Below are 12,406 nucleotides of genomic sequence, written 5' to 3'. Positions count from 1 at the left end.
TTTGTGGGCAAAGACCACAGATGCATCTGAAGTGAGTCTGTGCTCACGAAAGCTCATGCTGAAAACGTTTCTGTTAGTTTATAAGGTGCCACAGGACCCTTCGTTGCAGTAAAAGGGAGGTGGGTCGTGCTGATAGGGGGAGGGCGGCTCAGGGACCCGAAGAGGGAGCGGAGCCCCGCTAATAGAGCCGGAGTGTGGTTCAAGAGCCTATGTACGAGGGGAGTCCGCAGTAGCAGCAGAATCCCAGGGCCTGGCCCAGGGGCCCGAATGAGTGCGGACGCCCCCTCTCACCGTGGGCCTCAGCGCGAGCGGGGCGGGGCGGTGTGGTTCCAGGGCCCCTTCGGCGATGGAGTCCAGTGAGAGGAAGATCAGGGAGCGTAGTTGAGGGGGCTGCGGGGCGAGGCGCAGAAGTCGAGGCGAGGGCCGCTGCGCAGCGCTGGGGCACAGAACATAACTAAACGCTCCTACACCTCCAGCTGTGCCTCCTGGGAACTATGGTTCCCTTTCCCCTACGGAATCACTAACAGCTACTTGGTCGTCGGCACGGAGCATGCGCAATAGCGACAGTGCGAGACTTCCGAGCCACACGTTCTTGTAGGAACCCGCCCCTTTTGACCGCTCCCCAAGCGGAAGACAAATTAAATGCCTGAATTCAACGAGTAACACCGCCCTCTATCCTCCCCGCGGTGCCCGGTTTCTCAGAGGAGCTTTCAGATTGGTCAACTGTATGGCTCACATGACAAATGGTAGCCAATCACAGGGGTACACCTACTTCCGCCTACCGTCCTTGTCCTTCCGTAGTTGCTATCCCCATTCCTCTTCCTCTGGCAAGATGGCGGCTTCCAGGCGGTGGAGGTTGGCGTGGCAGGGTGGCTGCCGGTTGCTGCACACTGAGCCCTCCGTGGCACCTCAGCCTCCGTCTTCGCTGTACCCGCCCGTGGTCGCTTCCCACACGGCCAAGAGCAAGTCAGCCAAACGCCGCCGATTAGAGTATTTCTATCAGCGGGTGCACGAGGCGCCTTCCATCGAGGAGAAGCTGCGGATCTACGGCTGCCTGCAGCGGCTCAAGTACGTGGTGTACCCGCAGACCTTCTCCCTGAACGCGGACCGCTGGTACCAGAGCTTCACCAAGACCGTCTTCGTTCCTGGGCTGCCCCCCGCGGGAGCGGAACCGGCGGGGCCGGATCTGAGCGAGCTGCGGTCCCTGGCGTGCGACGCGCTCCTGCAGGAGCATTTCTATCAGCACAAGCGAAAGCGGTCCCTTCCGTACCAAGAGCAGGAGCACATCCCGGCCCCTTTCCTTACCCAGCTGGTTTCCTCCCTCACCGCCGCGCTGGGCAGCCACAACCCGCTCCTGAGAGTCTCCTGCTTAGGTGGGGCTAGTGGGGGTTCCTGAATTGCGGATAGGGACCGGGGGACCCCGAGGAGCAGAGAGTAACTGGGCGGGGGAGGTGCTGTGGGTGGGTGGGAGATTAGGCCAGGTAGTAGCAGAAGAGATTTTTCTGAATTATGTGAAATGCATACAGATTATTCTGGATAATGATTATATCACTGACTGATTTTTTAATTGTTTCTGGCCCAAAGAGTGATGTGCTATTGCATATTGTCTTAAAGAATAAAATGGGGTAATAATCTGCCTGAAAATTAAACATGTTTTATTTTAGATTTAAAACCTCAGGTTAATTTCTATTGGGAACGTGGTGAGACTGTTGTTACTCGAGGCTATCGAACTGGTAGAATTGATCCAGTGAGATTTCAGATAGATGACAAACCACACGTCCAGCTCCGTGTGCCAAAACAGCTTCCAGAGGTATGGATGTTTTTGATTTTTCTAAGTGTGAATATTTACTGATACACATACTGCTTATTACAGCAACATTTAGTAACAGTGTCTGCAGTGTATGAGGAGGGATTGGGACATGGAGTAAGAGCGTCTCTGCTCTGAATACTTCACAATGGATGTTATGTCTAGTAATCCTAAGCATTAGTTAAACATTTGTTGTTTTGTTTTAATATAAATCCAACTAGTCATTGTATTGGCAAAACCTTTAGTAGAAAAATTTAATTTATTCTGCAAAAGTTTCATTTTATGTATAACTGTCTCTTATTTGTGATCTTTCTTACAGTTTTGCTCAGTTTTATAGTTCTATTAGTATCTGGAATAAAATAGCACATGAAATTCAGTGTTGATAAATGCAAGCTAACACACATTGGAAAACATAATCCTAGTACTCTTAGTACTGTAAATACAATATAGTGTAAATTAGCAGTTAGCACTGAAGAAAAAAGGTCATAGAGTCATAGATGTTTTACTGAAAACACCTGCTCAGTATTAAATGATAGTCAAGACACTAAGCAATATTGACAACTATTAGGAAAAGGATAAATAAGAGGGCAGATAATACCCTATTGCCGCAATATAAATCCATGGTATGCCCATACCTTGAATACTGCATGAAGTTCTGGTTGTACCATCTCAAAAAGTGTAATGTTAGAATTGGGAAAAGCTATAGAAAAGGGTAACAAATTATTAGAGGTATGGAATACGTGAGCAGAAGTACAAAACACTAGGACTCGTCAGCTTTGAAAAGAAACAACTAAAGGAGATATGATTGAGGTATAAACCATAAATGCTGTGGGGAAAAAACGTGTAAGCATTACTTACCCTTTCAGATGTCTCAAGGAGCAGGAGTCATCCAATTAAATTACTAGGCAGTAGGTTTAAAGCAAACATAAGAAAGTACTGTAAGGGACAACCTTTGTGAGTTTAACATTCACAAATTCAGTTATTCACAAGCGGTTGCCACTTCCCTGGGGCTCTGGGCGGGGAGCATGGCATCTGCCACTTCCCTGGGGCAGGGAGCACTGGTGTCCACCACTTCCCCAGGGCTCTGAGAGCCAACCGGGGACACAGCATGGCCACTGACCAGCTCCTCATGGCCCCGCCACGGGTTTTCCCCTCCCCTCTCTGCTGCCCAGGAGCCCAGCCAAGGTAAAAATATTTGCAAAATTCAACATTCGTCAGGGTTCTCAACATTGAACTCTCATGAATGTTGCAACCCTACCATACTACTTCACACAATGCATAAGCTGTGGCATTTGTTCCCAGGGAACATTACAAAGAGCAAAAGTATAACTGGGATCAAAAAAGAATTGATAAATTCATAGTGGGTAGGTCCATCAGTGACTATTAACAAGATGATCAGGGATGCAACCCTGTGCTTGGTTGCCCCTAATCCTCTGGGACTGGATGATGGGATCATTCAATTAATTGCCCCATTCTGCTCATTGTATATGAGGCATTTAGCACTGGTTACTATTAAAAGATAAGCTTCTGTGTCTGATCAGTCAGTTGTCTGACCCTGTGTAGTCATTCATACGTTCTCATTTGTGTACTAAATGTACTAAGTGTTGTCCAAACATAAGTCGCTATTGATGAAATGGTATCCAAAATGGCTTACGCTACATCTACATTATAAAATATCACAAATTCTATCAAAATCCAGTTATCAGCTATTGTACAGTGCTTTGGTATGTGTACGCTTCACTGCTTGACTTAACACCTCACATACAGTAAACAGCTTCTGCAACCTCTGTAACTCAAATTTTCGTGCAAGTTGAGGGGAGATGAGAACCAGGCTGCCACCTCATTGCCAGTTCCCCGGGCTTGCAGAAGCTGGGAAACTGACCAGCTCAGCAAAGCTGGTCAGTTTCCTGGCTCCCAGAGGGTCAGGGACCCTGGAACCAGGGAGCAGCCTGGTTCCCATCCCCTGCTGCTTGCAGAGAGGGGAAACTGAGCAGGGCAGCAGCCTTAGTCACTTTCCTAGCTTCAGCCAGCAGAGGGTAGGGCCTCCTCTCCACTCCTTGGAGCTAGGAAACTAACCAGGGCTACTGTCCTGCTCAGTTTCCAGGCTCTGGAAGCAGAGGAGAGCCGGGAGCCAGGCTGCCACCTGGTTCCTAGCTCCCTGCCACCCCAGGGACTGGGAAACTGCTCCTGTTGGGGCAGCAGCCTGACTCTCTCAGCTGCGTCCCTTACAAGAGCAGTTTCCTGTTGGGGCCGCAGCTGCAAGTCAGGCTGCCGCTCTTGTCAGGGGCTGCACAAGTCAGTCCGCTGTCCCTGACAGGAGCGGTTTCCCAGCTCCTATTAGGTGTGGCTGATGCGTTAATCTGAGATATATGCACCTTGATTGTGTGCGTCTCAGGGGTTTACTGTACTTGATAAAAGTGTTGGTATCAGTGGAAGGCACAGGACTCCACAGGTGGAATGGTATAATGTACTGCTTTGGGACCTTTTAGCAGTAGTTTGTGGCATACTAGTAATTCACTCATGCATTTCTGGGAACTAGGAGTCAAGTTGCCACAATGCCGCTTTTCTGTCCTGTAATTTTTGACGTTTTTTAAGCTCACATAGCTCTGGCTGTGTCTGCACTCAGGAAAAACTTCAAAATGGCCATGCTAATGGCCAGATTGAAGAATACTAATGAGATGCTGAAATGCATATTCAGTGCCTCATTAGCACGCTGCCGGCTACAGTGCTTCGAAAGTACCACGTTTTGCTTGCGCCCAGCTCATCTACACGGGGGTCCTTTTTCTAAAGGACCCTGCAAACATTGAAATCCCCTTATTCCTGTCAGCTGTATGATAAATGTGTAAAGTCATTAAACATACCTGATAGGAATAAGGGGATTTTGATGTTCTGTCCGGCCCCCGGTGTTGATGAGCCGCGCGTGAGCAAAATGCGGCACTTTTGAAGTGCAGTGGCCAGCAGCAGACTAATGAGGCGCTGAATATTCTTTTCAGCGCCTCATTAGTATTCTTCAATTTGGCCATTAGCATGGCAATTTTGAAGTTTTTCCTGAGTGTAGGTGTTGCCTCAGTGTAACTTTTCAGTCTGTGCTATCTCCCTGGCAGAAACGTGGACCCCTCAGAGCTCAGCATAAAGCTAATGACTATTGGCAGCACAAAATGTATGATTCTCTGTACTGTTACAACTAATGGTGCAAAGAGGAAGAGCTATTGCATGATGAGTGGAGTCTGATTGGCACACAAAATAAAAATGCCACATTGCTGCTGGCTTTCATGGAGCAGCTCCACACAGTGAATTTCAGCTTATGAGTCTGGGAGATACCACTTTTCTGGATTTTTGTGCTTATCTCTGCCTTCCAGCTTAGACACCAGAATGAGAGCAGCCTTTTAAACAGAAAACTAGTTCTGTGGAAGCTTGCGATGCTGGATTGCTGTCAGTCAATTGGGAGAATCCACAAGGGGGAATGGGGGGGCGGCCCTTGTCGTGCAAATATATAAAGTCATTAAATATACCTTCCTGTACAAGATGGGCCCTCAATAATATGCTGCAAATTAATGGATGAATTTGCAGCAGCGGGGATTGGGCATGGGGTGATAAGCAGTATACATGTCCACATTTTGGCACCACCCAAACTTACCAGTGAGTGCATATCCTTGGAAGAGTATTCCCAGTTCTGTATTCGAGTGTTAGTGGCTCACTAGGGATAATTCACTGATATTGTTGGCTGCTTGGGAAAGATGTGTATTGCTCACATCCTTAACAAGACAGGACTAGCATCAAGGTTATTAATCAGTTAAATTTTTCTCTCTCTTCACTGGGGCTACCATCCTTTGGAAGGTGACTCTCTAGCAATTATGTGATCACTGCTAAATTCAGTGGCATGACAAAGCTTCTCAGTTCTGTGTATTTTATTTAGATGTTCTATAATGTGCCAAATAGAATATACACCAAGATGTTCAGAATGATTAGTGACTTTTTTGCTTGGCTGCCTGACTTGGGAGAACTCTTTCAGAGGATAAGTACTCTGTATTCTCAACATTGGGCTCCTCAAGGCATCTTGAGTTGGGCAACCAATATGTTCAGGTAGTTGCTATTGAAAACTCTGAACTGCAACATACTGTGACTGTGTTGTACTGAATGTGAGGTTAAAGGTCAAAAATGCTATTAATGAAGTTTTATTTTTTTATTTCCCTGTTAAATATGGGAAATACCATGTTTTGTCAGTGGGAAGTGGTGCTATCCGGGCATTGTCACTTGAGTCATTCCTGTTCTACACAAAATATTTCTCTCTTGCTGCAAGTGTTTCAGGGTTTCTAGGACAGACATACTATGCTGTTGGTTTCTGCCTCAGAATAGGATCGAAGTTTTAATCTAGAAAATAGAACGGATGTTAAGAGTTTCATTGAACACCTATGGAACCAAGTGGCTATTTATTAAATACTCAGGAATTAACAATATTGTTATCAATGTAGTATATAATGCTGAGATCAAAAAATGTTCTGTGACTTGCTAAATTGATTTTCTTTCTCGTTCTTTCAAGTTTGTACCACTGGATTATTCAGTTCCTGGAGAAGTTCCTGTTGTTAATCACACACCAGACAAACTTCCAATGTTCAAAAGACAGTATGATAACAAAGTATTTATAGGTAAGAGTTCTTAGTGATGGGAATATAGTTACTGTGTAGAAATACTAAAGAATGATACACTTTTATGAAAGTGGGTTATTGCAGGAATCGGTTCCTAAATATTTTTAAAGTTTATATATATCACCACTGTGCTGTATTTTGCTGAAGATTAATTAGATACAAAAACTGACTATAGTCAGTAAAGCACACATTTATCATTATGATAAAGGGACACATCTTAAATGCTTCAGATATCAAAAAGGAGTCACTGAAAGTCTTTAGCTCAACATAATGTGTTCAATGTGCAGTTTTTTCTGAATAGGTCATTTGGCCTTATGGTTTTCTCTCTTTTTTTTTTTTTTTTTTGTCCTTTACTTTTCTTGTAGTTAAAAGAGGGCTCAGATAGCTTTATGTATAAAGAGTATCTGCTTCAGTATAATCAGATACCTGCATAGTCAGGGCCAAGCCTGCCTTTATTCTCCTACAGCACCAAAAATGCATGTTTCTTACTTCACTTGCTGCTGGAGGATCCTTTAAATAAGGGCTTTAAATGAAGTCTTCTGGTCTTTCTGTACATCAGTCAATGAAAGGGAAAGAGGCAATCACTCTTGAATTTCTGTGCATGCAAGATTAGCAAATTAACTTCAATTTCAGTGTCTATTCTCAAAATATAGCCAGCAAGCTGAGTTCATAAGGAGATTGTCTTTTGAATGAGAGGAAGCCAAAAGTTAGTCAAATTTTCAAACCAAGCTGACCTTTTTAAATAACTTCTTTCTTTGAAGGTGCAAAAGTCTTAATAATAGAAAAGATAGAAATATTATTTTTCCCAATCTCTGAGGCTAACTGTAACATGATTTTTTTTAAAAAAAATTTTAAAGTGATTTCAAACCTTTCTCTTTTTAATAAATTCAGGATCAAAAGTGGCAGATCCATGCAGCTATGGACACACACAATTTCATTTGATTCCTGATAAACTGAAAAGGGAGCGATTATTGAAAGCAGACCTTGCTGATCAAATTGAAGTAGTTCATCGAGCTAATGGTATTGCAAGTCTCTTTGCCTGGACTGCAGCACAAGCTATGTATCAAGGTGAGGCAAAACTTATGACTTGATTGCTATAATGTGGCTAGCAAATGTCTTTCTCTTTCTCTTTCATTTGTGTTTTACCTGTTTCTCTGTGTAGAGCATGCTTTAATTTAATTATTTGCTTAAATGAGTTAATTGACCTATAGATGTTAAATGTTAAAATCTTTTTTTAAAAGACTCTCTTAAATCATTGCATAAAGTGCTTGAAGAGTGAGAGAAAAGAATGATGCAGGAGAGTTTTTGGGGATCTTTTTAAGGGGACAGCAAACTGAGATGATTGACTCATCCTTTATAAACTGATCACTCTGTATCTGCCTTGTCAGTCCTCATCCTCACAATAAACCTGCGCAACCCTTTCAAAAGATGAGAATAGGAGCTTAAATTCGTTACTCTGGTAGACACTATAAAATCATGAACTAGATAGGCAGTGGATTTCTGGCTCACTATAACACTGTAGCCCACTTACCCACTCTTCTTTTGTTCTATGACTGCAGAAGCAATCAGGCCAGTCCATCTTGACTGGTCCCTTAAAATATATGCTAACTAATTATGCTAAACAATTAGTTCTATATTGTATTTTGTTGGGGTGCTTGGAGTACCTTTCCTAGACTTGAGGAAGAGCTCTGTGCATCTCAGAAGCTTGTTTCTCTCACCAACAGAAGTTCTTTCATCAAAGATATATCACCTCGCACACTTTGTCTCTCTAAACATTTCTATTGGCACTCTTCTCATGACTTTCACTGGATTTATTTTTAAATTGTAGAAAGAGCAGGGAAAAAAATGAAATTCTGTTTAATCATGTCTCAATTGAGAAAGTTAAAAGCATTATACATCAAACCAAATACTTACAAATAAGTTGTTGGCTGCATAGAATGCTCTGTCCTCATAGAAGTCTGCCTTGAAAGAGTGAGTAACTAAAGCTGGAGTAGCAACTAAGAACCAGCTTGCAGAGTGGTGTCAGATAGCTGATGGATTTAATGTAACTGGCTCCTGTGACCTGAACAAAAGACTTCTTAAGAGGTCTTAGTGGTGCCCTAGAACTGAATGATCCTGTTGACTTCCTTCTTCTGCAAATCCCAGATAGAGATCTGTTGTCTGTTTTCATTCTGCTATGCCAGGTTGTCCTGTTGTGCAGTCTAATAAAGTTGTGACCACTTATAACAAAAATCTAGATGTTTTTCTCCTCATTGCTCCCTGCAATGCTGTACCTTCTGTGAAACTGAAGGCTATAAAATGACTGTGTGCATTAGAGGGAGGTATTTGATAGGCAAAGGAGTGCTTCTGTTTTGGTTTCATTAAGCCATGCATTGATGCAGAATTAATACTTAAAAATAAAAGGCAGCCTAGTTGGGGTACGTCTACACAACAGCCTTATTTCAACATAAGCTATTCCAGAAGGCTATGTCTACATTAGAGATCTTTAGAAAGCGCCCCTCTGGCCTCTGAAATAGTGTCCACATAGCCCTCTCCCATCGAAAGAATGGGCCAGGGATCAAAAAATCAGGTGCCATGAGGACTGTTCTTTTGATACAAAGGGCTTGCAGAGTGTCTATGCATGTTTTCTTTTGGAATAAGCTTTCAAAAGGGTGTTTTCTTCCTGAAATGGTAAAGGAAGAGCAATTTTGAAAGGAGCGCTATATTCTTCTGAAATAATAATTTTTGTATGTAGAGGTCAGCATGAGCTTTCGAAAGAACTTGCTAGTGTAGACACAGCTGAATAACAGTTATTTTGAAATAACAGCTATGTTATGTAGACATACTCTTGAAATTATACGATGCATATGTGTTACTCTTTAAATAGAAGGCCTTTCTCCCTGCTGGTCTGCATTAGTCCTAAGTAACAGAACTGAAGATGCCGTTAGCTAATAGTTGGCTTCAGGTAGTGCAAGCAAATTCTGGAATAATGACACCATTGTAAAGTCACTGAAGTGCAAATCCCCTAGCTAATACATCTGTGTAAGACAATGTTCTTCATCAAATAGTGCATGTGCTTGTAGTGTATGCTAATCACACGTGATCCCAAATTTATCTTTTTTCTGCTGTAGCTATCGTAATGAAATTTATTGTCTCATCCTTAGAGGTCAACTAGAGTTTTTTAGTAAGATTGGTGTATAAGACAGTAATGTTTTCTTCGTTCTCTGACTCTACCTGATTATTTGATATTCATTTTTAGTATTGAGAATTGCTTAAAGATGCATATTTGTACTGTAAGTACAGTTCTCCACATATGCTATTTCACGTGCACAACATGATACAGCATAAAATGTGAACCATTTTGTTTGTTCCAGTGAAAAATTGATCTGGTCTCTTGAATGATTTTATTTAGAATTCATGAGCAATAAATAGTGTATTAAACTTGAATCAGTGCAACGTCTGCTTGAAATGTCCTATGATGAAGTGCATTCCATTGTGAATAAAACCACTTCGCCCTAATAACTGAATTTTCCATAAATCCTGTCTTCCTAAATAGACCTTTTGCAGCCCAGCCCCTTTTGATTCCCTCTCCTCTCAAAAAATAGTGTCTGCAGGACTTCATGCATTTTTGTATCTAATTAAACATGCAGGGTGGACCCCCTCCCCCTTCCCTCCCCTCAAGGTGGGTAATCTTTGCAGGCAAATTCAGTTCCAGGATTGCATGTATTGATATGATAGTTTTGTGTTCTGATCTTAATGCAGAAGTGGGCACGTAAACGACTGTAATTTTTAAAATAGTCCTTAAGGTATCTGACAAAACTTTTCATGAGTGATTGAGGTGGGAGTGTGAAGTTAGACTATTCAGTCACAATATTTTATATAATAGCTACCTAAAACTCTCTTGTTCCTTGAGGATGAGCAATTTGGGGTTTGTAACTCTTCTGTCTGTGTTTCAGGCCTCTGTTTTGAATTGTGCCCCAATCTGAATACTCATGCCTTTTGTAATTCGGTTGTAATTTCATTTGCAGGATTCTGGTGTGAGGCGGATGTGACTCGTCCCTTTGTATCTCAGGCTGTTATTACTGATGGAAAATACTTTGCTTTCTTCTGTTATCAACTGAATACCTTAGCACTAACTGTAAAAGCTGATCAGAATAACTCTCGGAAGAATATCTGTTGGGGGACAGAAAGTAAGCCCTTATATGAAGCTGTGGAAGGCAGTAACGTAAAAGGTTTTAATGATGAAATTCTGTTTCAGATAGTTCAATTTCTGCTAAATAGACCAGAGCAATTGTAAATTAGGCTACCGGCTGCCTCTGTTTCAACACCTGGGCTTAATCAGAAGTCAAATGTTGTGTGATCTGGAATGATTCCAAGTGGGGGGTGGGGTGTGTGTGTGTGTGTGTACGTACAGGTACGAGATGTGTTCTGTGATGTCATGTGGAGCTTATTCCCACACACCAAAATGTATGGTGTTGTACATTGAAAATAAACATTTAGAATAACATAATTCCTTTTGTATGCTTATGTTTGAAGTAAAAACCTTAATTTTTAAATAGCCAAAATGCCCTAGATTCTGTTTCAACAAACTGAAATTTTCTCATGCAAACTTGCTTGCTAGTAGAACAGTGTTTGTCTGTGTAAATTCCTTAGAAGATGGACTCTCAACACAATTTAAGTCCCTAAAACTTGATAGTTGAAGGATTTTTGCACAAGGTTACTTGTACATTGATGCCTCAATGTTGAGGCATTTTTTTAGCTATGAGTTCTGGGGTGGGTTAGTGAGTCAGTGGGAAGGTTTCTTTTAATCAAAAAATTGGCTTCTCCTCTGGAATAACTTACACAATCCTTCATGAACTCTGGTTAACTTTTTCATTTTCAAGTACTTCCTTTTTTACAGCTTTGAGTCCATACCTTTCAAGGCCAGAAGGGAACATTGTGACATTGTAATCTGATCTCCTGTGTAAAACAAGCCAACAAACTTCCACAAAGTAATCTCTAGGGCATATCTTGTAGAAAATATCCAATCTTGATTTCAAAATTGTCAGTGATGGAGAGTCCATTGCAGCCCTTATTGTCGTCTTTTTCCTTTATTCCACTTTTCCTGGTATGAGGGTTGTGGCGGCAGTATGGAGAGTAGGGAAGACCAGACCTCCCTTTCCTCTGCAGCAGGTTCCAGCTCTTTTTAGGGTTTCTTCAGTATTTCCAGGCCAGCAGGGGGAGAGACCACCTCCAACATGTCCTTGATCAGTTTCAGGGTCTCCTCCCAGAGGGGTGTTCCCAGTAGAGTTCCAAGAGAAACTTCCCAGCTATTTCCTTATCAGGTGCCCGAGCCACCTCATCTGGCTCCTGTTGATTTGAAGGAGTAGCTGCTCCACTCAGATACTCCCAAATAGCTGATCCTCTGTTTTGGAGAATAAGCCCAGCTTTTCATAGAAACCTCATTCCTGCCATTTTTACCTGCAATTTCTTCCTTTCACTTTTACTCAAAATTTATGACTAGTGATGAAGATGATGGAGATTAGATTGACATGTAAACAAAGAGCTCAGCTATCACGTGATCACCACAGATCAGTACTATGCCAACATCACTACCACTGCTGCACCAATCCACTGATCAATCTCCAGCTCCCACTTACCATCACTTTTGAACAAGACTACTTAATACTTGGACTTTTCTACTAAGAGCTGCTGCTCCCCTTCACTTGAAGAGTTCTATTAATCTATGTTGGCACTAATCATTCTATGAGGTATCACTATGTACAGATCAAAAGGGACTTGGGGAGTACAGGTGAAGGAGTCTCTTCAATTCTTTTCGTCAAAAGTAGGGGCCAAGACGGAAACAGATGCATGCCAGGCTGTGAAGATGGTGCCACCAGAAGGGCTTTGGCTTCTGTGACCAGGAGCTGCTGTTCCTGGAAGGAGGACTGCTAAGCAGTGATGGGGTCTATGTATGGAGGAAGAGAGTATTTGA

General features: G+C 42.5%; 1 protein-coding gene across 1 annotated transcript; it reads left to right on the top strand.

Moving 5' to 3' along the window:
* Positions 1-806: 806 nt before the first annotated feature.
* MRPS30 (mitochondrial ribosomal protein S30) lies at positions 807-10,942 on the top strand. The gene is made up of 5 exons (XM_074994299.1): positions 807-1,373; positions 1,665-1,810; positions 6,348-6,453; positions 7,345-7,521; positions 10,461-10,942. The coding sequence occupies exons 1-5, from the start codon at positions 833-835 to the stop codon at positions 10,727-10,729; spliced, it is 1,239 nt and encodes a 412-aa protein (XP_074850400.1). The 5' UTR covers positions 807-832; the 3' UTR covers positions 10,730-10,942.
* Positions 10,943-12,406: the final 1,464 nt, after the last annotated feature.

Source organism: Carettochelys insculpta, chromosome 5 (genome assembly GCF_033958435.1).
Source record: "Carettochelys insculpta isolate YL-2023 chromosome 5, ASM3395843v1, whole genome shotgun sequence".
Classification (NCBI taxonomy): domain Eukaryota; kingdom Metazoa; phylum Chordata; order Testudines; family Carettochelyidae; genus Carettochelys; species Carettochelys insculpta.
This window is presented reverse-complemented; position numbering and strand designations above follow the sequence as displayed.